Consider the following 26,436-nt stretch of genomic DNA (forward strand, 5'->3'; position numbering starts at 1 on the left):
AACCTTACCTATGAAGAAAGATTAAAAACACTTGGCATATTTAGTCTTGAGAACAGAAGAGTGAGAGGGGACCTGAAACAGTCTTCAAATTAAAGGCTGTTACAATGAGGACGTGATCATTTTACACTGAAGGTAGGACAAGAAGTAATAGGCTTAATATGCAGAAAGGAGGATTTAGGTTAGCTATTCGGAAGAACTATACGTGTATTTTAGGTCTGGAATAAGTTTCCAAGGGAGGTTGTGGAATCCTCATACCGGTTAGGGATGGTCTAGGTTTACTTGGTCCTGCCTCAGTGCAGGGGGCTCTACGGCTCAACTTGATGACCTCTCAAGGTCCATTCCAGCCCTACATTTCTGTGATTTTTTTTTTAAATCTTCAAAGAAGGTTCATGTGCATATATCTTGGAAATGAACCTTGGGAGTATTGTGACGTGCATATTTCACCTGGCAAGGAAACGGGAGGGTGGGAGAATTCGTTCTAGGAAACTTGCACAGAGTCAAACTTTAGCTATGAAAAGTGAATGCTTCTTACTAGTTCTGCAGGTGTGACATTTTGTGAATAGCAATACTGAATGGATGTAATGTTTGTAAAGTTACAACATAACAAAACACTGATACTTGTAAGTAAGGAGTTGCCTATATGCTATGAACACTTGAGCATCTATAATAGTAAGTCTTATGAAAAACCTTTGTCACATACATTTGGATCCACAGCTGTTGTTCAGCTGCTTTTAATTACTCTTTCATGCCTTGTCATCATCATGAAGGAGCTAGTAGAGAGATCTTTGATCCATTTTTGAGCCTGTGGCTATATGGAAATTTTGGCTGTGAAAGGCTCTTTTTCTCTGAAGAGTATTTGACAGATCCTCCGATACTTTGTAGAGTTAGATTCTGAGGTGGCATTAAAAAAAAGCTGATGCAATTGTTTATTTGGGCTTCCACTTCTTGGTTCCTCATAGGAGAGCTGAATGGTTCATGACATTGAGCTCCGTGGGCTCTTTGTTCAGACATTTGCTAATCTAGTTTTGTGGACTCTGCTGTGTTTTTTCTTCCCTCTAGAGCTAGATTTTTATTCGGGATGAGTAACTTGCAGCCCGCAAAGCCTCTGTGCCATTAACAAACTCCATTTGAATTTCTGAGCCCTGGCTTGCTAGCCTCTCCCTTGGTGACCTCTTATTAACCTTGCCTAAAAACCTTGGAAAGCATTTCTTTATATACTGCAGAAACCCACACAGAGCAACACTTGTTTCTGCAGCGTAGCACTTCTTCCTCTGCATGATAGGCAAGAAGACCCACCTCCCCACCAACAACCAACATCTCCTCTTCCTCTCCAGACGAGGCCATCATGCTCCCACCACCTGCAACAGGAGACTATTTTAAATGATTTCAGGAGCTGTTTAAAGGAATTGCCAACATACTCCAAACACCTCTGGAAGAGGTTGCTGAGTTTCAGCACAAGTTGTTGGACATATTACACGTTGGCCTCATGCAAAATTGCTCTTTCCATAAGAAAGGCACTCATGGATCCTGCCAAGACCATCTGACAGATTCCCGCAACAATCCCTCCTACTTGTAAAAGAGCCGATTAAAAAGTATTCCGTCCCATTGAAGCGCCTAGAATTTCTATTTTTCACAACTCCAACCAGTCTCACTGGTGGTAGAGATGGTCAGCGAACGGGACGGACAACACCACTCAAGAACTACTCCATACAAGAATGGAAAAGACTGGACCTCTTTGGCCAGAAGGCCTATTGGGAGCAACTTTGCCGTTCAGAATAGCCAATTATGAAGCATTGATGGCCAAATACAGTCACATAAATTACTCCAAAATGTCTGAATTTATTAACTTTATCCCTAAAGACAAAGAGCAATTTAAATCAGTCATCTCTGAAGGCCGCCATCTAGCAAGAACAGCTCTGTAGGTATCCTCAGACGCAGCAGACATGGTGGCAAGAGCCATCATAACTGCCATAGTGATGCATGGTTTCACTTGTCTGGGCTCCCAAAGGAGGTACAATCCACCATATAGGATCTTCTCTTTAAAAGCACAAAATTATTTGCAGGTAAGACCGATGAGTCCCTTCACACACTGAAAGAGCGACTTTTTGGTCTTTAGGCATCTACGTATCTGCACAAAAACAAAAGCAAGGCAGATATTAACCAGCACAATGGTCAAGACAGCATCTTACACTTGGCCACAGAGGCAAAGACCCACAAAATGTAGGCCACTCTGACGTGAACCTTGTACGTCGCAACAACGTCTCTCAAAACATCAAATTTGAGGGTTTGGTTGAGGGTGTGAGAGACTTCCCTCAATTCCAGGTGCTGAAACCACTTTCTACCATCTGTCCCTTTACAGACCGTTTGACGCCATTCTGCCCAGCATGACGAACTATTACTTTGGACAACTGGGTGCTGGAAATTCTCAACACTGGTTACTCCATCCAGTTAACCTCCATTTCCCCGACCATCCCTCTTCAGGGACCCCTCTCACGAGCACCTTTTAAAGACAGGAAGTACGGTAGAACCTCAAAGATACAAACACCAGAGTTATGGACNTTACTTTGGACAAATGGGTGCTGGAAATTCTCAACACTGGTTACTCCGTCCAGTTAACCTCCATTTCCCCGACCATCCCTCTTCAGGGACCCCTCTCACGAGCACCTTTTAAAGACAGGAAGTACGGTAGAACCTCAAAGATACAAACACCAGAGTTATGTACTCATCAGTCAACTGAACAACATGTGGAACTGGAAATCTTCAATCAGGCAACAGTGCAAACGACAAAAAAAAGGGGGGGCAAATACTGTACAAGGGGGTCAGTGCTGCAGGCCTCAGGGGGTAGGGTTCAGGGCTTCTGACCCTTGGGAGCACTGAGGCTTAGGGCTTTAGACCTGGGGAGAGCACTGGGGTTTGGGCCTTCAGCCCCACAGCTCCACTTCTGGTTTCAGCTCCATGGGGAACGTTGGGGTTTAGCTAAAAAGGGAGCATCAGTTTCAGCCCCAGCACTCCCCCTGTAGCTAAAGCCCCAAGCCCCCACTGAAGCCAGAAGTGGAGCTGGGGGGAGCCCCGAGCCCTGGTGCCCCCTGCAGGTTTGAAGCCATGAACGGAGCTGTGGGACTGAAGCTCCAAGCTTCAGTGCTCCCACCAGGTTTAAAGCACTGAACCCCAATGCTCCTGCAGGTCCCCTCCCTCCCCACACAGCTGCAGCCCTGATCCTCAGTGTGGCTGAAGTCTGTAACCTCTTCTTCAGAGTTACGGAACATTTCAGAGATATGGACAACCTCCCTTCTTGAAGTATCCATAACTCAAGTTCTACTGTACACCATTTCCTAAAATTGGGTGTGGTAGAACTGGTACTGGTAGAGCACAGAGGGAAGGACTTTTGTTCCCATTATTTCTTAACCCAGAAAGAGAGGAGGTTGGAGGCGCATTCTCTACTTAAGAAACCTCAACAAGTTCATCAAAACACAATGGTTCAGGACCTTAGCAACAAGAATCCCAGCACTGAAACCAGGGGGCTGGTTTTCAGCCCTCAACCTTCAAGGCGCATACTTTCATATCACCATATACCCATCACACAGGCGATTCCTCTGATATGTTTTGGGACAGGATCACTATTACTGCTATTTGGCCTCTCCACAGCCCCCGAGTATTTTCCTAAGTTCTATCAGTGGCGGTGGCCCACCTCTGCCAAGAAGGGGTCATGATTTAGATGATAATCTACTCAAGGCCTCCATTTGGGAAGAGGCCATAGAAGCCACACAAGACAAAACTCTGACTCCAAATAAACATTCAGAAGTCAACAGTGACACCAGTACAAGAACTAGAATTCATCTAAACTCATTGGAGGTGAGAGTCTCACTACCACCGCACAGATCTGCCACACTAGTGAATCTGATCAAAGCTATGGTGAACAGCCCACGGACATCTGCCAGGACTTGCCTCCAACTATTATGCCACACAGCGGCAACCATCTGTGTTGTAACACATGCCAGGCTATGCGTGCGCTGTCTCCAGGGGTGGCTCAGCACAGTGTACACCCCAAACAAACAGTCTGAGCAAGCCCCTCAACATATTATGGAAAGTTAGACTCGCTACAATGGTGGACCCACTCACACAATGTATGTGCTGAAATCCCCTTTCTACAGACTTCTCCCCCACCTCCCCTCGCACACCGGCAATGATACGTCTCCTTAGTGGGCTGGGGTGCCCATCTGAACAACATCAAAGGACAGGGTAGGTGGTGGTCTTCTCCGGAGTCAGCGCTGCACATAAACCATAGTGGAACTGCAAGCAGTTTGCAATGCATTTTCACACTTTCTGCCCATGATCAGAAACGAAACCATACAGATACTAACAGACAAAGTTGCTTACGTATTTTATGTAAACAGGGAGGAGTGAGGTCACATTCCCTCTACACTGAGGCATTAAGACTGTGGAACTAGTACATCCATCACAGCATCACCATATCAGCTTCCTATTTCCTGAACTGCCAGAATACCACAGCGGACATGTTAAGCAGAAAGTTCTCCCTTGATCATGAATAGGAAATAAATACCTTGGTGATACAGGACCTGTTCTGACACTGGAGCTTCCCAACCAGAGATCTATATGCCACAAGTTAGAACGGCAAATGTCCAACAATTTCCTCAAGCGTGGAGTTGAGGCCAGGATCCATGGATGAGATCTTCCTCCTCGGATTGGACGCATCTCTCCTTCCTACCCCGTTGTTGTCCAGTATCCTACAGAAGACCAAGACCAACCAATCCAGGGTCATCTTGATAGCCCCCACATGGCCCAGACAAACTTGGCTCCCATACCTGCAGCAGATGTCTGCATGCATATTGTGTTTTCCCCTTTCTTCCAAATACCCTGTCACAAGATGCAGGCCTGATCTTGCATCCAAACCTGGAGATACTCTACCTGAGGGCATGGCTCCTCCATGATTCCAAGGTGAGGAGATGACGACGTACTCAGACGATGTGAAGGACATCTTGTTAAACAGTAGGCGGTTGACCACATGCTCTCCTTACCTCCACAAATGAAAGAGATTCCACACATGGTATCAGAACAAACAAATTGGAGCCACCATCTCCGCTCTACCACTAGTTCTGGACTATATACTGGAACTAAAAAAAATCGGGTCTTTCACTGAGCTGAATTACAGTACATTTTGCAGCTGTCACAACCTTCCATCATAAAGTAGATGGCTCTTCAGTCTTCACCTATCCAATTACAAAACAATTCTTACAAAATGTCTGGTACCTTTATCCTGAACTCGGAGTCCCAGTGCTTCCATGGAATCTTAACTTAGTGCTTCATTCTCTTACCAGACCTCCGTTCGAACCCTTTCCTACATATTCACTATTACATCAATGAACGTGGCCTTCCTTGTCGCCATCACAACCACAAGACGCATGGGAGAACTTGGGATTCTCATTGCATACCCCATGTACATGATCTTCAAGAACAAAGTCACTCTAAGACCGCATCCTAAATTTCTTCTTAAAGTACACTCTTAGTTCTACCTCAACCAACCCATTCATCTTCCTGCCGCCTTCCATATACAGGCAAGAAGTGGCACTCCGTACTCTGGATATCAGAAGGGCACTAGTGGGTTGTTTTTTTTTTTTTTTTTAAATCTTGAACCGACAAAACAATTTAGGAAGGCGCCAAAGCTGTTACTCTCCACTAAGGAGAGTTCTAAAGGAGAAGCCATATCCAAGCAGAGACTCTCCAAATGGATTTCAAAGTGCATTCACCTTTGCTACTATTAACACAAACTACAATCCCCACTGGGGATTAGAACACATTTCACCAGGTTGCTCTCTACATCGGTAGCCTTCCTTAATAAAATACCTACTATGGACTTATGTAAAGCAGCCACTTGGGCATCAGCCCACATGTTCATTCAGCACTATGCAATCGAGCAAGACTCGACATCTGACACTTTGAGGCTTCATGGTCCATCATTGATCACAGATCCGTCTCTGAAGCCCCTCCCTTCCACTGGTGTGTGTGGGGGAGCGACACTGCTCTAGTTACCTGAAGTGGAGGACCCACAGGGACATCACTTGGAGAAAAAGACCTTGTATAGTAACTGAGGTTCCTCGATGTTTCCCTGTGGATGCACCACTACCTGCTCTCCTCTCCTCTAGTTTGGAGTTATCTGAAGGTCCTCTGTGGTAGAGAAGGAAAGGCAAGGGTGGGAGTGGGGGTTGGTCACACAGTGCTAGTTAATCACCATTGATGGCGCGAGATGGGGAGAGTGCATGTCTGGCCCAACTGGGCACTGCTGTAGAAATTCTCCGACAGAGGCGCAGGGGTGCAGTTACTTGAAGTGGAGCACCACCAGGGCTGCATATCTCAAAGAACCTCAGTTACTGCACAAGGTGAGTAATCTTCTCTTCCTTATATCTACCCATGCATAGTATATTAAGTGGTGGTTGCTTCTGTGCAGGGACTTTATTTTTTAGAAAAATATTGATTCAAATCTTGTGTGTACATATATAGAATTCCTGCAGCAGTACGTCAATGTGCACAAGATCAAAGATCCGGTGATTTCACAGAAAGCTTTAGATTAGCTCTGTTTTGAGCTATTACCATGTCAATGTTGTGTAATGATTTTAGGGTGCAGGAGAAGGAACAGTTCTTTAAAGGGATCAACCTGGGAACTGCTGGACAATTGGAAAAATCCCAAGTCCTGAAAAACTAAACTCTGAAAGTCAATGCATATTGCTGTAATTATTTTATTTATTGGGAAAAATTGGGAGGTCAGTACCTGGTATGGTGAACTACTGGAGTACCGTTGTGGGAGTAGGAATTTTTGTTTGATCACAAACTAGGACAGTTATCTGAATCAATAACGTAGGTTATCACAAGTGAAGACCAAAAATTTCGAAGCAGTATTATTTATTAGTGAGAGGAGGTTGGGAGGAGGGATGTGGTGCGGGGCTAAGTTGGCCCAGTGCAGGGTGTCTCCTTTTAAATCAGTCTTAAAGACTGTGCTCATAGATGGCATGTTGCCAGGGAGCCTTCCAACAGGCGGTCTTTTGGAGGAGAAATGGAACGTAAGTGGCTATCACATTAACATTGACTGTAACAAATTCCAAGGTAAGAACTATGCATAAGATTTCTACTTCATTCAGAATGTGCTTATTTGGCATTCCATGAATATAGCAACTCACAGGAGCTTGGTCTCTAGCTGTCTACGTGAAGGCCCATTTGGGGTGCAGTTTTTCATTGGGGGAAATAACCTAGTGATATGTGAAAGGTGTATATAAAGAATTGGACCCTAAGTCTAGGCCCTCCCTTGACTTTGTGAAAAGAGATGAATGAACAAGGGTTTAAAAAAAAAAGTCCTTAATGTGAACACTCCTTTGTCCTGCTTTGTTCCCTCTATACTAGAACTTTCTCCTAGGCAATTGCTTTCTTCTTGCCAGTCCCCTGTGTTCACAGCATTGTGTACAGGTGTCATAAACATCCGATTGTTTGGTTGTTACAAGCAAGTAGGCAGAAAACTGATAACAATGAAAAATTATTTGTAAGTGCTTCTATTGTCTAAGAATTTTGCTGTCCATGATCCTGTTCACTGCTTCTGTGTTTGTTTTGGTAGAGCAAAGTGCAATGTGGCTGCACTATGTAGCTCTGAATAGATGTCTGTCAGATGTAAACCAAGCTAGGCTTTACTGTAAGTGTAAACAATCATTTGTGTTAGAAGGCTTACTATTCTGTTTTAGTATTGACTATTACAAAAAGGGAAATAATGAACTTTACCACTGCCCAACCCTGAGCCTCTCCAAGTTATGTACTCAGAAGAATGCTACAGAGAGACTCTGAAATGTGGATTTTCCAGACTGAATGAACTGTTCAGTTGATTCATAATGTGGCCCTGCCACTGTAATATTTCATAATTTAAAAGATAGTGGTAACATGCACATATTGGTTAAATGATATATTTAGCCAACCCCCTTTCCTTTCCTTGTACATGAAGCTACCTATTTGGGATCTCAGATGTGTTGACTGTCCCTAAAAACAGGAAAGCCAAATGAAAACATATCAAGACCCAGCAGTAAATGTTTACTGGATGTGTGCATACTTTGAGCTGCCAAGAGGCAAGTATTTTTATGGGAACTTAACTACTCCATTATCTGTGTCTGTGCCTCATATAAGGTACCTTAAAGATGGGGGAGGGTGATGGCTGTTTCAGTTCTAGTGTTTTCTCTTAATGAACAAAATGCAAGAGGGAAAGGGGTTGGTGAGGCTATATCTTGCTTGGCATGGCTGACTAAAGTGGGTCTTTTAAATGTTTACCAGTCATTGCACAATGTACAACAGCGCTGATACAGACATCTGTCTCCCAACTGAAAGAAATTGCAATAGAAAATACATGGATAAATAGCATCTGCCAAGAAAAAAAAATTGAATGGTACTGAGCTGAACAATTGTTTCTCTTGCTGCCTGCCTCTGTTCCAGGACCCTGGCTCTACAGAAGTTCGTCATGTGCCGGGTAGCCTTGCTTTTTTTGTTCTGCCTTGTCAAAACAATTTAATGTAGGTGGAAAGGAATGAATGAAATGAACAGTGTGGGCTTGATGCATCTGCTCCAGTTCGTTCTGAAGGCAACCCTGTGGTTGGGATATGACACTGAGTCCTTGGGGGGTGGGGGGGTAGATATCAATTCAGGAAGAACAATGCTGTCCATTTTATGCAACACTAAAAATATACAGGCTGTCAAGCCCTTCTCAATTTCACTTCCTAAAATGGATTTAACTGCTTGTTTGCCTTGCCTATATACTCCAATGGCTTGAAGATACCATATGATTGCATTATTTCTTGTAAATTCTAGATTTTGATGTTTCCTTTATTCTATCCTAAGCCTTCTTAGCTGTTTTTACTCAAGTAATTTTTCCATTTCAACGAATGAACAATTTTCCCCCACTCAAAGGCTGCTTAGTGACAGTAGCATGGGTTTCTATTAACTCCTTGAGGTGAAGGATGTCAAGTTTCTAGTCCTTTCTGCTGTTCATAGTAGTTTCTCCTTTCACTAAAATTGGATCTACACTGCTGAACTGAGTGCAAACCCCTCAGTTGCTTCCTCTTGTGTGGTGGTTTTTTTTTTTTTTTTTTTTTTTTTAGTGTTCTGGGTGCTTGACTTGTTCCTTTACTTACCCTACTTGCAGTTTGTTAACGTTAACCTGCTGGCTTTTAAACATCTAGTTGGAATACCTGGAATTGCTAGTGACTCAGAGCAGTAGGTATGTGCTGAAAGGATCACTTTAGATACCTATTCAGATTTACAAAAATGCTAAATAGGGCTCCTGTCCATATAATTCAGGTACCCTTGAAATCACTTAACCAAGTGCAGGAATTTCTTAAACAACCTGCCACAAACAATCCCCTCTTCTCCCTCAATTTCCCACTCTTAATTACAATTCCTCCCATTTCAAATTTTGGGAGATTAAAAGATGAGCTTTGTAACATGCCTTGATAGTCATCAGATATGTGGAACCTGAAATTTTCCATTTTTGGTAGATGCATTTTAGATAGGTAGAATTGGGGTAATGATTCTTCTGCAGCACAGGTTCTCAACCTCGAGATGTTAACAATCCCGCCCTTCCCATATTGTTAAAAGGGAGGGCATTCTAGCTCCATCTTGGCTAACTGGCAGGGGGAAGAGTCCTGATATATAAAAGGTTGAGAACCACTGTCTTACAGAAATTTCTTGTATGTCAATATTAGTGACTTCTGTTTGTAATTCTTTCATCTTGCCACTTTTCTTCATAGCTTTCATTCCTAATTGTACCTCTCTAACAGGGTTGGCCACATCGGGGGTGGGGGAGGTGGATTATTTCATGGATTCAATAAAGGTGTCCAGTTGTTCAGCAACAGTGACTATTAAGACTATTGCTTTTCCTGTGAAGTGATATGTTTGTACAAGGAAGACTAGGGACCTTAAGATAGAGGCTGTCAGGTTTTCACATACTCAGCCCCGGTCTACACTACAAACAAATGTCTAACTGCCTCACTCGGGTGTGGAAAATCCATGCCCCTGAACAACGTAGTTATATCAACCTAACCACTGATGTGTAGACAGTGATATGTCAACGGAGGGCTTCTCCTATTGACATAGTTGAGACCTGCTGGGGAGGTGAAGTACCTATACTGATGTTAGAAGCTCTCCCATTGGTGTAGGTAGTGTTTTCACTAAGCACTACAGCGGCACAGCTGCACTGGTGCAGCTGCGCCTCTGTAAATGTAGACAAGCCCTCAGACAGCTCAGTTTGAGCAGCAGAGCGCCGAAAGGGGACTATGCGATGGGAGTTGCTATAGCCCATCTTCACACACAAAGAAGTCTTACTATAGAACTAATAGGTTTTAGGCTAATATTAAACTTGTGCCAGTTGTTACAGTATTAGGGGACTAATTTTTTAAAATATGAAGTTATGCACAACTAAATGCAGTTTGCATGTGCAAATAACCAGTTTGGTGCATAACTAGTCCTCTATTGTGTGTGCAAATACATGGTTTGGTAATGTTTGCATATGCACAAAGTAAGCACATAATTTTTCAAGAACACATGTACAATTAACCTCTAAATATCAACGTTTCTTCTATAAGCCTGCATGGATATGTCTTAACACTGAGGGGAAATCTTAAGGCTTGTAGCAGTTATGGGTGTGATTATGGAGAGTGGAAGGGAAACACTAAGGTCAGGTCTACGCTACAGAGTTGCATCCACACCCTTGAGTGATGCAGTTATATTGACCTAGCCTTCAGTGTAGACAGCACTATGTCGGCAGGAGGGCTTTTCCTGTTGATATAGCTACTGTCTCTCACGGAGGTGAATTGGTTTGCGTCAGTGTAGTAGGGTCTTTACTGAAGTGCTAATAGCTGTGCCACTGCAGCATTTTAAGTGTAGACCTGCCCTAGGATAGTAGTAAGGTAAAGTTGGTACTTACTGGTGGTTCAGTGGACAAGTGGTGTCTCCTTCCTCTGCCCTTCCCCCATAGGTCTTCGAAATTAATATTACATTAGAGTACTGCAGCAGCAAAACTTAAGCCTTTTTTTTTCCCACTTGTGAAAATACAACTACTTACCCCAGCTTGAAACTTGCTGGCGTGCATTAAATGTGCAAACTTGTCCCAAACTATTAGGGCAGCATGACTTCTAATGCAGATGTTGAGTTACTCACTTCACTACTTTTGCCATGACTTTCTGCCAGTGCTCAGTGTTGAGTGTCTGTCTTCAGCACAACAGTTATATCTGTAGGGACATGACATCAGCATTGATGTGACCAGTGAGGATGAAATGGCTCAACATATGCATGCCCATTATGGGTATGTATGTGGCCAGAAGCAACACTAGTTAAATTCCGTTCTGAACTTTGGTGGTAGTATTGCAATGATGTGAGGAAGTTGAATCATTTGAGTTTGAGATTAGATGTTGGGTAGTTACAATGTGCAAACTTAATGTAACAGAGTTATGGTCTAAAACTGATTATTAGCAAAGTTTGTGGTACATCACTTTAGGTAGCATAAAGTTTCTTTTTAAAAATGCATTCTCATGAATGCTATACACCTAGAAAACTCTAGCATTTGAAATGCTTTTAGCCAATTTTAACAGAGATACTCAAGACAGTAGTAAAGAGAGAAAAGGTTGTTTCCTGACTTAGTCTTGAATGGTTTTGCTAAGTTTGTGGCTATAATTGTTTATTATAAACTTAAAAGCTTGATAGACTTTTTCAATAATAAAAGCTGGTCTAAAATACAGTCTAAATATTTCTTTTTGGTTTTTGGACAGTCTGCAAACTAAACTCTTTTCAGTATGTGAATATTTATTGTAGTATCAACACAAGTACATAGATACTTTAAATAAATAAATTTATTTGGAGTCCAGGTCATAGAGCAGTGGCCAGGAACATGATACACCCGACATTGAGAATAGAGAGTCTCATACTGGAGGTTTTATGTATTGGCCCAAATATTGAGGGCTTCTCCTAGGAAGCATGTGATATGATGCAGTTCTGCTGATACACAGATATGCAGATTGTGTGTTTAAAAATATGGTGCATTGCTTTTACTGTCATTCATTCATATTGTAGAAACAAGTGCTATTTAACCTTTAACTGGTCCTTACCTGGAGCCTTTACTGTCTGTCTTATTTCTAGGGGACAGAAAGGTCTTTAGTCTCACAGTCAGACTGCAAAACCAAATCTACACTTGAGATGTACAAGATCTATAAACATATAAGCTTATTGCATATGTGTCTTTGGCAAGTGTATGTTCTGTTTTTACTTGGAAAGTAACAAAAATTGGCATTCATTCCTGAAATGGGAAGAATTAGTAATATTGGATGTTAAGTTACCTATAAGCCAAATAGTTTGTTGTATAACCCTTCAGTCATATCACTTCATTCTTTTGTTTTAGGATAATGCTTAAATAGGATTATAAAATATACCAGTAATTCAATATTTGAGATAGACCTGTTTTAAAGTAGGCCATTGTGGTTGAGTAGTTTTTACAAAGTAGGTAATGGTGAGCTGTATGTGTAACTTAGAGTTAAGAGTTCTGAAGACCTTTAAGAGTGTGTTGATTTTTTTTTTCTTCATTTTCATCTGGAAAATCTTTACACTTCTTGCACTTGTCTTTAAATTATAATGTTCCCGCTGGAAAATAGCCTAAGTTCCTCCATAACTATGGCTATGTCTACACTACAAATTATTTTGTTCACACCCCTGAGCGAAGTAAATTATACCAATCCTACAGGTCTTCATCTGCATCTGAGTAGTATTGGGAAGTCACATTTAGGGAATGTCTATATAACATTTTGGAGTGAGCCTCCCAGCCCAAGTTGACAGATTCAGGCTAGCAGGGCTTGGATTAGTCCCCTAAAAGTAGCTGTAGAAACAGTGCTTTGGAGTTGCTACTCGGACTCTGAAGACCAACCTTCCTCTGTAGGCTTCAGAGCCCGAGCTACAACTTCAAAGTACTGTAGTGAATCTAGCCTCTTGAGAACTGGCAGCTAAGCTGATGGAAGAATTCTTCCATCAACATAGCAGTGTCTGTAATGGGGCTTAGGCTGGCTTATGTTTTCTCACTCAAGAGATAGTTAACACTCCTGACTGACCGCTAATTCAACCTAGGTTTTAGGTGTGGACCAGTCCTAAATCTCTAAATGTAGAATTCAGTCCTATACTCTTGATATTGATCCTCTTGCAGCAGGGAAATCCTAACAGGTTTAGTCTGCATACAGGGCCAGCTCCAGGGTTTTTGCCGCCCCAAGCAGCCACCCCCCCAAAAAAACAGAAAACAAACAAACAAAAAAGCCTCGATCGCCATCTGCTGCACTTCGGCAGGAGGTCCTTCGCTCCGAGCTGGAGTGAGGGACCCTCTGCCGAATTGCCGCCGAAGAGCCGGACGTGCCGCCCCTCTCTGGTGTGGCCGCCCCAAGCACCTGCTTGGTAAGCTGGTGCCTAGAGCCGGCCCTGTCTGCATACAAAAGAGGCAATTCTGAAGCATATTTCTTAATATTTGAGGATCCTTAAATGTATTGGACCACTGTATCCCCTTCCCCTAAGCATTAGTAGCTGTGAATCTGATTTTTGGCCAGGGGGTAGGGAGAATAATAGGCTCAGAGGATGTGAGCCCTGGTTAATACTACAAACCTATGATGGTATAACTACATTGCTCGGCTGTGGAAGATACCAACCTAACCACTGGCGTAGATAACACTATGTTGACAGGAGGGCTTCTCCCATTGACATAGCTACTGACCCTTGAGGAGGTGGAGTAGTACCTGTGCCGACAGGAAAAACTACCTATGCCGAAAGGAGAGCATCTTCACTATGTGTTACAACTGCATTGGTGCAGCTGCGCTGCCACAGTGCTGTAAGTGTACACAAGCCCTAAGACTAGTGACTCTCTAGAGAGCAATCGTATGGCATAAACTACTAAATCCGGTAAGAGGCTGTAGTAATAGAATGCATCTGCATTTATATAGTGCATTTTAAAAAAAACGAACATGAAATATGCAATTGAATGACAATTGGGTGGAGTGAATTCATTGTAAGTGAATGAATCTGAGTGGACTTCAGAGTCTCTGCTTATCGGAGAATCTTACTAATGTGCAAGAATCGGCAGCTTGTCACTTTTTCAGCTTGCTGCCCTTCCCATGTGTTAAAGTGGACTACTTTGTATCGGTTTTTATATATAATCTAATCTCTTTTTTTCTTTTTGCTAGGATCGGAAGCTGTCAAAGTCAGAGCGGCAGAGATTTAAAGAGGAAGCTGAAATGCTGAAAGGGCTCCAGCATCCTAATATTGTTCGGTTCTATGATTCCTGGGAGTCTACAGTGAAGGGAAAGAAATGTATTGTTCTCGTGACAGAACTCATGACATCTGGAACGTTGAAAACGTAAGTGAGCTCAGGCACAAGAGGGGTGTGTGTGATAATGATTAGCATGACATCAGAATATTGAAATAAAATGGAAACCAATGTTTCTTTTCAGAATATCTAAGGCCAAAGACCCATTTTTGGAAGTGAGGCAAACAAAAGCTTTCTCTATAAACCTAAAATTACTGCTCAAGTTGGATGCTATTAGCACCTTAGAGTGGGCCATCCTTTGAGGTAGTGAGATTGATAAATTGTCTCATATCACTTTCTAGTATACACAGGCAGAAAAAGATGGGTTTTTTATTGGTTTGTTTTTAATTTCAGGGATTGAGGATACAAGCAGTGATCCTATTCATCTTTGTATCTCCCCCATCCCTGTTTTACGCTTAAAATGTAGTGGTGCTGTAGCTCTGTTGGTCCCAAAATATTAGAGACACAAGATGGGTGAGATGATAATCTTTTATCGGACCAATGTCTGTTGGTGAGAGAGACAAGCTTTCGAGCTTTCATAGAGTTGTTCTTCAAGTCTGGGAAACTCAGAGTTCTGGTCAAGCTCAAAAGTTTGTCTTTTTACCAAGGTAAGTTGGTCCAATAAAAGATATATCATCATCCACCTTATGTCATGTAGAATGTAAGCTCTTTGGGACAGGGACTACTACTTTGTACAGTGCCTAGCATAGTCAGGCCCTGATACGTGATTGGGGTCTCTGGGTGCTACCACAATACAAATAATTCATAGAAGTACGAAAAGTTATTTGCAAAGCTTTTTATTTGATGGGGAATTTCTAAAGTTATTTCTGAAAGTGAGTGTCTGAACTTCCAGACTGTAATTGAGCTCTCTGTGAAACTGTAAATCTGTTATAAGCCTGAGCTGAAGTGAGCATTAGGAAATTGAGTTGCAAGGAAGCCCTCTAGTGGTGACTACAAGATTACAGAGAACATTATACTTCAGTGCAGCTTTGCAACTTCCTTAGGTTTAGGGTAGACATAATTGGATGTTCATTGAACATGTGTACAGTTTTTGTCTATTTGGAACTGGAATAATTTTTTGGGGGGGTGAGTGGGTAATAAAGAAGAGATTCAGTAATTTATTTAATTGCCCTTTAAGTCTGACAGGACTTGAATTCTAGCGAATAAATAGGCAGCCTGTGGGAGCTTGAAACAGTCTGTAAACAAGTTCATAATCCATTCAGTCAAAATACCCTGACCTGCTTGTTTTTGTGAGATTTACTTATGGCCACAAATGAACACAGAGCAGGAAAAAACCTTTTCCACTGAGCATTCTAGATTACATTTGCAGGGGAAGTGCTTATCCTTTGTGTTGCATCTGTTACTCTGAAGTCCTACAATCATGAATGTTTTTCCACCCGTGCCGTGCCAAGGAACTGTTCAGGAAAGGGTTGTGTCTCTTCTCCTTCCCCCGCCCCAGTGGCTCAGTCTTCAACAAGGCTGTGCTCTGTTTATTGCTGTAGATTATTAATGTAGACTAGTTGTTGGCCTATTGGAAAGATTTGAGGTGGTTGTCACAGTTCAGGGCAGTTGCACCTTATTTCCCCTCTGTGATACAGCAAGGACACCTGCTCCAGACTCCTAAGCTGTTCCTTTTCATAGGTGGAGACAGGTTTCTCCCCCTCTGGACTGGGCTATTTCCAGGCTGAACAGTTCCCTGCCTTCGCTGTGTTATTCCCCAGGATAAGAGAGTGTCTAAGCAGACCTGCTTTGCGTCTCTGCTCCGAGATGGTACATAGTAGTATATATGCCCAGAGTTTTAGATTACCAAACTGCTTTTATGAACAATCACATCTTTTCTCAAGGTAAAAGCATTACAGTGAAAACACTTCAAAAACAGTAAAAGAATCTACACACATGCTAATAAGCTTACCAGACATCACCCCTTCACTCCAAGAAGGGCTCAGGATGGTGATTAGTCCTTCAAACCCTGCCCCTTCCGCGCCCCCCCCCCCAGTTGTTTTTCCTTTGGACACAAGTTGATCATCTTCAGTTCAAACAAACACCTAAATCTTATGGGGTTGCAGTGGGCCAAAGACCTTCCAACTGTACCTAAGGATTGGGGCTCCCTAGGTCCTATGTTTCCTGGATCAGAAGGAAGGCCCTGAGTCCTTTTTAACTCAGGCTATTTAACCAAAAGTCCTTTGTCTGTTGATCCCTGTATAATCTAGTTTGAACCAATATATGCAAGCCCCTCTCCAGGTCGTAGCTCTGAGGAGGTGTTACATCCTGAGTGAATTTGCTTAACTGTCCCCTGCTGTTCTTAGTTCCTGGAGGGTTGTGGTCTCCCTCATGGAATTACATACAGTCCTTTGTTAGTACATAAACATTTGCATTTTTAATACAATGAACTCCTAAAATACTTAAACGTAATTCCGTATTGTATTACAGTGGTGTCTCTAATAAATGAATGGCTCTGCAGAGCCTTTCTTGTGAGAAATGCAGTTGAAGTCTACATAAAGCTCTGAATATGCACCCATGTTTCAAGTGTGTTAGGAGAGAATTTGGTGCATTCTACTTGTTTTTGGTATTGGGATTTGCGAATAAAGTTCTAGTGCTAGGTTGAGTTGTTAAATTAGAGGTTTTGACAGATGGACGGAAGGGGTTTGGCACTTGAGGAATTGTGGGAGGCAGGAAAGGACTGTGAGGAAAATATTAGTTGGATGTTTATACTAAAAACAAGTAAATAGTTAACAGTGACACATAAAGATAATTTAGGTTGCAGACATAATTTATTATGCTGAATGGGTCAGTTAGCATCTTTCCAATCTTCAGACATAAGAAAATGTCACCACATTTTTTTTACACTAAGTCTGAATAGTTCTTGTTTGTCTTGTTCCAGGTTACACACATCCAAGTTGGTAGGCCGTGCTGCTTGCTAGTGATGCCAATATTTCTGCCTCTCTATTTTGTATCTTCCAGGATTTTCTTTCATCATTTGATGGGGTTTTACTACATGGGGTTTGACAACAGTTCTTCCTGTCCCAGAATCTCTCCAGCCCATGAGTGTCTTCCCATTAATCTTCTGTTCCCACTGTGGATCAGATGAGTCTGAGCCCAGGACAGTACAACAGGACAAGTATACCTGTGCCTGAAGTGGGACCCTATCTGCCACCACAGCCTGTCCCCCAGGCTGTGTAACTGCTTTCCTCTGACAGTTCACTCACATAGTTGACGCTGGATAGAAAGACAGAAAACTTTGATGAAACATCTTAATCGTCGTCTCACTGGATCAGATTTGAAAACTTAAATGGACCGAGCTTCCACATTGCCTAATGGGAAGATAACTCAGTCCTGGTTTACCTCAAGTCATGGGTGGTGGGTATAATAGGCCAGGAGAGGTGCTGCCTCCCCTGGTGCTGCTGTGTCCACTGGACCCCTTGGTTGCAGGGTTTGGCAGTGAAGTTTTTGCTTTATTATGTCCTATGCAGGTTCTGGGATGGCTGAGGAGGCACATACAGCCTCCTCAGCAGCCCCAGAACCTGCATGGGACATATTAAAAGCGTCTTCTACAGATGCTTTTTCCCCTGGGTGGTGGGCAGGTTAGGTCTGGGGAGGGGAGGGATGGCTGCAGCCAGCCCCAGGCTCCTGGTGGGGTGAGACTTGACTCGGGGCTTTTGCCAGCTTGGCCAGGGCTCCTCTGGGCAGGGAAGACTCGGCTTGGGGCTTCAGGCAGGGAAGACTTGGCTCGTCCGCTTGGGGCTTCAGCCAGCACAGCTGGGGCTCGTCTGGGCCCGGGGATTCGGCCAGCCTGGAGCTTCTCTGGGCTGGGGAGGAAGGCTCGGGGCTCCTGTGGCTGGGGAGGGGTGTGTGTCTTGCGGCTTTGGCCACGGGGTGTGTGTGTGGGGGGTCTTGGGGCTCCGGCCCTGGTGACGGCAGAAGGGGCGGAGCTGGGGGCTAGCCTTCCCAGAGGGGGGCTCCACCCGCTGTCCATGCCTCAAGTACAGGTTTATGGCATATTAAGACCTTACCTGCAGCACTAGAAAGACTCAGATCCTATCTCATAGAGCTGGAAGGGACCCTGAAAGGTCATTGAGTCCAGCCCCCTGCCTTCACTAGCAGGACCAAGTACTGATTTTGCCCCAGATTCCTAAGTGGCCCCCTCGAGGATTGAACTCACAACCCTTGGTTTAGCAGGCGAATGCTCAAACCACTGAGCTATCCCTCCACCAGAACTAAATGAAAACTAACCAACACCAAAGTAATGCAGAACATTGCTGCAAATTGGTAGCTTCTCAAAGATGTAGCTTCTGTTTAAGGAACTTATTTACACAGTCACTTACTTGCCCCAGCCACAGCCCCTCTTCTAATCCTGATTACCCTTTGGTTTGGACTGTCATTAAGCTAAACTCCATGAGTAGGGCCCTACCAAATTCATGGCTCACTTTGGTCAATTTCACGGCCACAGGGTCTTAAAATTGGTCAATTTCATGTTTTTTGGATGTTTACATCTGAAATTTCAGTGTTTTAACCATGGGGGTTCTGATCCAAAGGGGATTGTGCGGGAGCCCCAAAGCCATTGTACGGGGGTTGCAAGATTTCCATACTTACTTCTGTGCTGCTTTCAGAGCCCAGTTGTGAAGGCAGCAGCTGCAGAGTTTCCTGCAGCTGGAGGAGGCTCCCGGAGGTGGAGGTAGGCCTGATCTCACCCGTGTTGCTGGGAGCAGCCCCAACCAGGGGGCCTGTGCCCAGGGGCCCTGGACAATTTGAAAAATGGGTGCCCAAGCCCTGGCAGGAGCCACGGGGTGGGAGCTCTGAGCCGCAGCAGGAGCTGCGGGGGCTGAAGCCCCGAGCTCAGGTGCTCTAAGCCCCAAGAGGAGCCACAGTGGCTGAAGCCCCAAGCTCAGGCAGGAGCCAGCAGGAGGGGCAGAAACCTGGAGCCTGTGCAGGAACTGGCAGGGGCAGCAGCCCTCAGCCCAGGCACCCCAAGTCCCAGCTGGTGCCGTGGGGGGTGGCAGCAACCCCAAACCTGGGCAGGAACCACGGGGTGGGGGGTGAGGGCTGGAGCTGTGGGGGGTGGCAGACCCCAGCTCAGGTCCCTGAGCTTGGGCAGGAGCTGCAGGGTGTGGAAGCCCTGAGTCCCGACTGGAGCCTGGGTGTCCCCAGCCCTGGCAGGAATTGCTAGGGTGGGCAGCAGCCCTGAGTTCGGGCACCCAGAGTCCAGGCAGGAGCCATGGGGAGTGGGAGGGGAAGCCCTGGATCTCAAGCGCCCTGAGCCTGGGCAGGATTCGCAAGGGGGAGCGGCAGCAGCAACCCCGGAGTTCGCGCATCCTAAGCCCGGGCAGGAGCTGTGAGTGTGTGTGTGTGTGGGGGGATCAGATTTGACGGGAAGGGCTTCTGTCACAGTCCGTGACATGTTTTTCACGGCCGTGAAATTGGTAGGGCCCTAGCCATGAGGGAGATTTACTAGTCTCACAACTTTATGCTGCCACCCATGATTGTAGTGTCTGAGTGTCTTCCACATTCAGTTGCTATAGCCAGGGCCGCCCAGAGGATTCAGGGGGCCTGGGACAAAGCAATTTTGGGGGCCCCTTCCGTAAACAAAGTTGCAATACTATAGAATACTATATTCTCATGGGGCCCCTATGGGGCCTGGGGCAAATTGCCCCACTTGCCCCCCCTCCCCGTTGGGTGGCCCTGATTATAGCAAGTTGTCTAGTGAACTTCATACCGTCTGCTTGTTTCCTTTATTTGAATGTGGGAAAATCTGCTTTATTGTAGGGCTGTACTCTGCTTGTTTTTTCTTTTTTTTTTTTTTTAAGATCAAGAGAGGTTGGGAAATGGTCATCACAACCTATTTTGATTTTTTTTAAAGTTACTAATACAGCAAGAGAGTAACTGTATTTGTAGAATCATATGGCTTTAATTTCATGTTACTTCTCTTAGGCCCTAATCCTGCTAAGGAATCTGCCTGTCCAAGTCCTAATGAACGTTAGAATTGTCTGTAACTAAAATAAAACATGTTTCCATATCTTTGGCAGAATTTGAAAGGAACAGTGAAATTTGTCTGTTTTGATTTGTAAAGCAAGCCTATGAAATTCTAAATAAATAGTTTTACTAGATAAATTCTAAATAAGTAGTTTATCAAACAAGACCTGCAGTGTTTGCAGCCCATGTTAATGCATGAGAACAAAGTGAAATTAACTTGTCTATTTTCATTGTGAAAGATTAGTGAAGTGTAAAAAGCCTAAATATAATTCAGATTTAAAACTATTTTAGGTTTAATTTAAATTCCCTAACAGGTCAGGCTACTTAATGTGGCTTTTTAAAAACTAATATTCATCTAAGAACTGCTTCTTAAAGCCATTGAAATGTTCATTGCTCTTTTTTAAAAGAGAGCTGCAGTGATTAGTTGGCTGAGCCATTTATAAGACAAAGATATTCAGTTTTCAAAACCATATTTAGAAACTGTTCTCTTTTTCTGTTAATTGAATGGGGCTCATGTAACTCAGAGGAAGGATTGCACTTTTATGTCAACAGACTAGACTTCCTGCTGGTTCTCTTTTTAAACAAAATGTAACTGTTAAAAGAAAAAAAAGACTGTGATGGGTTCCCCCCGGGGTGCCACCTGGAACTGGGGTATCACTGAGCACCCCCCCAACCCACCAGCCTGGGCTCCCTTTACACTGTACTGTGACACTCTGCCCAGACCCCATACAAGTAGGGACAGACCCAGTTGCAGTTACATGTAGATGCTGTGACTAGCACTGCATGGGAAGGCTCCAGCTAGGGAACTTCTCAGCTACTCAGGCAGGCACCCCCTCTGGAGTGTCAACCCCAAATTAGAGAGTCTTGTGCTTCACAGGGAACTATACAGCATAAGCTCATGAAATTTGCCCCCTCCTTCAATGTGGAAAGGAATACACAACAGCTTTCTGCCCGAGTTATGACTCCCCCACACTGGTTTTAGACAAAGCAAAAACAAGTTTAAGTGATTATAAGGGATAGCAAACAGATCAAAGGCGATTACCTAGCAAATAAACAAAATATGTCTAATACTCCTAACTTCAGATTCAAAAAGATACGTGTATACAAATAGGATAATCGTATTCAGTAAATCATAACCTTTTCAATGATACCTCACATGATTGATCTTGCATAAAATACATTGATTGTCATAATTGTATTATAATATCACTGTGAAGAATATGGGGTGCAGTGTCACAATGACCTGATGTTCTTTTCTTTCGCTTTATGCTGTGAAAAGGTCTGATGCAGTTGTGTGGCTTTTTCTGCTGTGGTTTTACCTTCAAAATATTGGGAATGTCCATTTTGGCCTTGTTGAGGGAATCTGTGTAGCATAGACTCACACTATAGCTGAAGGAGAGGAGGCCCAATTTTTCACTAATATGACATTTTTCCAGGAATGATAGTGCCAACAAAAATAAACCAAGTTCTAAACAGTCTGACTAAAATCCCTTCTCCTTTCAGTTGTTCAGCTTCCATTCATCTCTTGTGATGTTATTTCTCTAGTTTCTACAGTCGTCATTTTTCCAGGCTAGACTATCTGAATTTCTAGTATAAAAATAAAGCAGCAAGGGAAAAATAACCCTTTCAGGTCCTTCTTTATACACCCTAAAGGGATTAAGACCATTTTCCCCCCATTGCAGATAGTCTTGTAAATAAATACTTAACAATGCACAGTTTGCAAATCTGACTTTCCATTTGTTTTGATTTGCTGCTGACATCCAAAACAATGTAACTGTCAGGATAGTAGCTGTCTTCCTGGTAACTAATCTGTGTTTTAAGATGTATTGTCTTCATTGGAAATGGACTGGAGTAAAGTTTTCGTTTTCCTTTTAAAATGTCTGTGTGAGCTTTAAAAGCGATGTGATTGGTAGCTTATGACAGTGTTCTTGGAAAATTACAACAATCCTTCAGGGATGCAGGATGATGGTATGAGCCTAGTTCCTTTAGGAGTGAGGAACTGGCAGTAGACCAGCATATTTGAGAATCAAGAATGTAATTGGAGATCCCAAAAGCTGAACTAGAGTGCCACTAGCATGTGACCCTTGGAACAGGCATTAAAGAGATGAATGACTGTGTCAGTAGTAAAAAGTATTTGAGCCAAAATCATGAGTGGTAGCTGATATGAACCAGAGCCTCTTTCATTCCCTCTCTCTTCCTGGACTTGCTTTTTTCTGCCCTTGTTCTCTCCTTTAAATTGTGCTCTGATTTCCCTCTGGATTTGGCTCCTGATTGCTTTTACAGAGCTGTTTTACAGCAGGATTATCACTAGGAGCTTGATTTCAAGGGCTTTCTTTGAACCAGAGAAATTGTAGTAATGGGAATTAATGTGTGTGAGCTTATGCGGGCAATGATCCAAATGATTTCATCAAGACCAGCTCTTCTAATGAAGTGAATACACAGAAACCAGAACTCACATTGACAGTGCTCTGGGGAAAACATGATAATCCCAGTCTTACAGCATCACATAGTACTGACCTCGGTGCTGGTCACAGGAATTAGAACTGTCTTGGAGTGGTGCAGGAGACGGCCTTCTCAAGCATCGGTCCAAGACTGTGGAATAAACTGGGAACCATCACAAACCTCACCACCTTCCTCTGCATGTGCAAAGCACATTTCTTCAACCTTTCTTTCTCTAATATAAACACACAGCCACGTGTATGTTTTTAAAAACAAAGAAAACCCTACACTGCACACGCAATTCTCCTAGGGAGAAGATGAGAACACCAACCCATAAATGAAAGATGTTAGTCATATTGCTTAATGCACTACTGGTTGGTGTTCAGAGACTATGGTGATGGGGTTGGTATAAAAACCTATATAGAAGTGGACCCAGATGAAGCCTAACAAGCCTGGAAACAAAAGTTCCATCTCTGGCCTGACTCTTGTATTTAGACTTTTTCGAAACCGATGTCCGAGACAAGCAATAGTGTGTCAAGAAACTTGAGATTGTGCCATGTCTTCTCTGAAAGGTGGTTTGGATTTGTTGAATCTGTTTTGTCCATTCAGTAGAGTGCATCCTTTGGGCTAGAAGGTTCCTCCATCTTCACAGAGTTCTGTAATGAGTCCAGATGGTGTTTTCAGTTGGGTTTTAAGTGATTAAATCCTGTCCTACATCTCTTGAGACCTTTGAGAACGGCTAACTTGATTAGTCAAGTTGAGGCAAGTTTGAACTGTACCCTAGGTCCCTGGCTGAGTTGCTTGGATTAATATTTCAGTAGCTCAGTGGTTGCTGTGGTGACTTCATAGCTGTCACTCACTGCCCAACAAAACTTCTATTCATTCAGAATTTGACATTCTCCAGCGTTCTTTTCCTTTGCTGTGTCCAGGAAAAGGCATATTTATATAAGATAGTGGTCAGACCTAGCTACGTAAGCACTATATTAGAGGAAAAATGAATGGGGTGGGGGGAATAGCTCTGCTGAGCAGGTGGTGCAGCATGGAAGATAAAGGGTTTTAGAACCAGGATTAACAAAATAAACGAAACCTTCAGCTATCTGCATTTGAAGTCATATTGTGTCAAATCGGTGATTTGTTACAACTATAGAATTAGAGTTCCATTTTATCCATCAGAACCATCAGTAGTCACCTCCTGGGTAGTAAACAAAATTAAACAGCAAAATGCTGAAGTAACTAGATAGGCCAAGCCAGCCCTCAGACTCACTAAAAATATGTATATGGAGGTCAATTTGGTAACTTGCTTAAAGGTTCTGGCCATGTTGGGGCCGTGTAGGCAGACTTAAAGTAGAAGGCAAAGCTGAGGTTTGGTATTGGACAGAACTAGCTATTTATGAATTCTTGAATTCTGGAACTAGTCTTTCCTCTTCTGAAAGTTTTAAAGAACTGCAGTCTCTGTCAGCAGGGCCAGACTAATGCAGCTGTCTAAAAGACAGCATGAAATATATTTGAGTCACAGCTGTTGCTGTGGAAAGGAATGCCAAGGAGAGGAATGATCAGTGGATCTGCAGAGCCAGATTCACTATTCCTGTCCTGCCTATCTCCAAAAACCTGCTCGCTGCTTCCATAGCTTACAGCTCTGCAGCCAATAGGGAGTGCTGACACTCTGTCATGGAACAGTACTGTTCCAGAGCAGCCAGTGCACTGAAATCGGTCCATTAAATGTAATAAATAGGCCACATGTAAATTGTAGTACTCACTAGATTCAGTAGTATACATTTAGTTGTTTTTATACATTAACAGAATGAATGGTGAAAACCTAACGAATGAACCTGAAATATGTATTCCCTTTTACTCTGTTCTTTTTCTCAGGTATTTGAAAAGGTTTAAAGTGATGAAAATCAAAGTACTACGAAGTTGGTGCCGTCAGATATTGAAGGGCTTGCAGTTTCTGCACACACGCACTCCTCCCATTATCCACCGGGACCTGAAATGCGACAACATTTTCATCACTGGCCCCACTGGATCAGTCAAGATAGGAGACCTGGGTCTGGCAACTCTGAAACGAGCCTCCTTTGCCAAGAGTGTGATAGGTAAGCCTATATTGTTTTTGGAGGCTGGTAGACCCAGTCCACTTACTTGGAAATTTGACCCTCCCAGCAGAAATTTCACTCAAGTATACCCTTCTTAAAATACCTGATCGGAGCTCAGAAAAGTGATACTGGTTTTGCTTCTGAATTGTGGGGCTCATTCTGCTGTACTGATGAAATATCTTTTGTTGCAGGGTTTTGGTATCTGTGCTCCTAGTATTTGGATACAATCTGTGGAAGCATTTTGGGAATATAGGCTTATTATGTTGCCCCCCATGGCTTAGTTGAACACTGTTGATAAAACCATTGTAGCTGGATTATGAGATATTAAACTGATTTAAATCTGAAATTGTATTTATTGCCAATTTGTTTGAGTGCACACACAGTGGTTTTGGTGACATACCTCTCCCTTTCTATCAATAATATATCTTGATACCTAGCTTAGCATCTAGCTACATACCCAAATCTGCTAGGTTGTCAATCTAACATTGTAGAGTACCCTATTTTAGTTTGAGCTAGTTTGAAACTGACACCATTGGATTATCCTAGAAAACTGGTTTTATCAACTTTTTGTTCTGATAGTCTGCATTATATTTAGACTAACAAGGGAGCAAGGTGGTCCTTTTTAATGTGCTGCTAACACTGATTTAGTGTCAATATGGTTTATTAAAATACAGCAAACTTATATTGCTGAATGGTCCTTTACCTGTTCTCCTGAATACACTGTTGATATAAGTTTGCAGATGTTTTGCACGCTATCATTATTAAAATGTTTCCTGCTTCCTGACCAGGGTAGTGTTTAAATATTGACAGAAGTGGAAAAATATATAATGGCAATATATAAAATTTCTTTACAAAACACGTCCTCAGCATGTGTTAATTTTCTGCTTAAAGCTTCAATCATATCATTCTGTGTTCTTGCTAACAATTGTTAGCCTATGGCTAATTGGATATAATTGATTTCTGGATTATGGGTTGTGGGGAAGGATTAGGGAAGTTAGGTTGACTGATCTTCAAACCTTAAATCTGGTTAGCTTGCAGGAAATAATTCACTGCTTAAAGTCTTTCATCTCTGGCTTGGAGGAGCCCTGATCATACAGTGCGATCTCTTCACTTGGAGAGTGTGCTGTGATTGGGGCAGTAGGGGGCAGTGCATCTTCTGCAAACTCTTTACATTGGGACTTGTTGAATCTCACGCTCTGTGCCTGTAACTCAATCTCTCTGTATTTCTAAGTATTTTTTGCCTGTAGGATGTTCCTCACTATTGCCTGTATCTGCAGTAGGCCTATAAAATATACTGCAGGTGAGAAGGTAAGTATGTGAAGAAAAGGGCTCTGGTGAGTGGCCTTTGCAGAAAATTACTTTTATTCATTCCTTATGAAGCTTTATCTGTAGTGACTGGGTTTTTCATTGCAAGGCCTTTTTCTGAACAGTTCCACTTCAAAAAGTAAATGGAGTGTTACAGGTCAGAGACTAGCTGTCGGCTCTTACCAGTACTACTTTTTTGCAGCAGAGGGGAGATGGGTATGTTGCAACAAGCCTCATTGCCTCCTTTCTTACAGGGAGGAAAGGTAAGTG

At 43.1% G+C, this 26,436-nt stretch overlaps 1 protein-coding gene across 9 annotated transcripts in view; it reads left to right on the plus strand.

Moving 5' to 3' along the window:
- The window catches only part of WNK1 (WNK lysine deficient protein kinase 1), a 164,040-nt gene that overhangs the window by 36,964 nt on the left and 100,640 nt on the right, over nt 1–26,436 (plus strand). For all 9 annotated transcript variants that reach the window (XM_034780598.1, XM_034780607.1, XM_034780626.1 and 6 more), the window contains exons 2-3: nt 14,244–14,416; nt 24,641–24,861. In XM_034780598.1, coding sequence (XP_034636489.1) covers nt 14,244–14,416; nt 24,641–24,861 — 394 coding nt within the window. The remainder of the gene's footprint in view (nt 1–14,243; nt 14,417–24,640; nt 24,862–26,436) is intronic.

This window comes from Trachemys scripta, chromosome 1 (assembly GCF_013100865.1).
Source record: "Trachemys scripta elegans isolate TJP31775 chromosome 1, CAS_Tse_1.0, whole genome shotgun sequence".
NCBI classification, from domain to species: Eukaryota; Metazoa; Chordata; order Testudines; family Emydidae; genus Trachemys; species Trachemys scripta.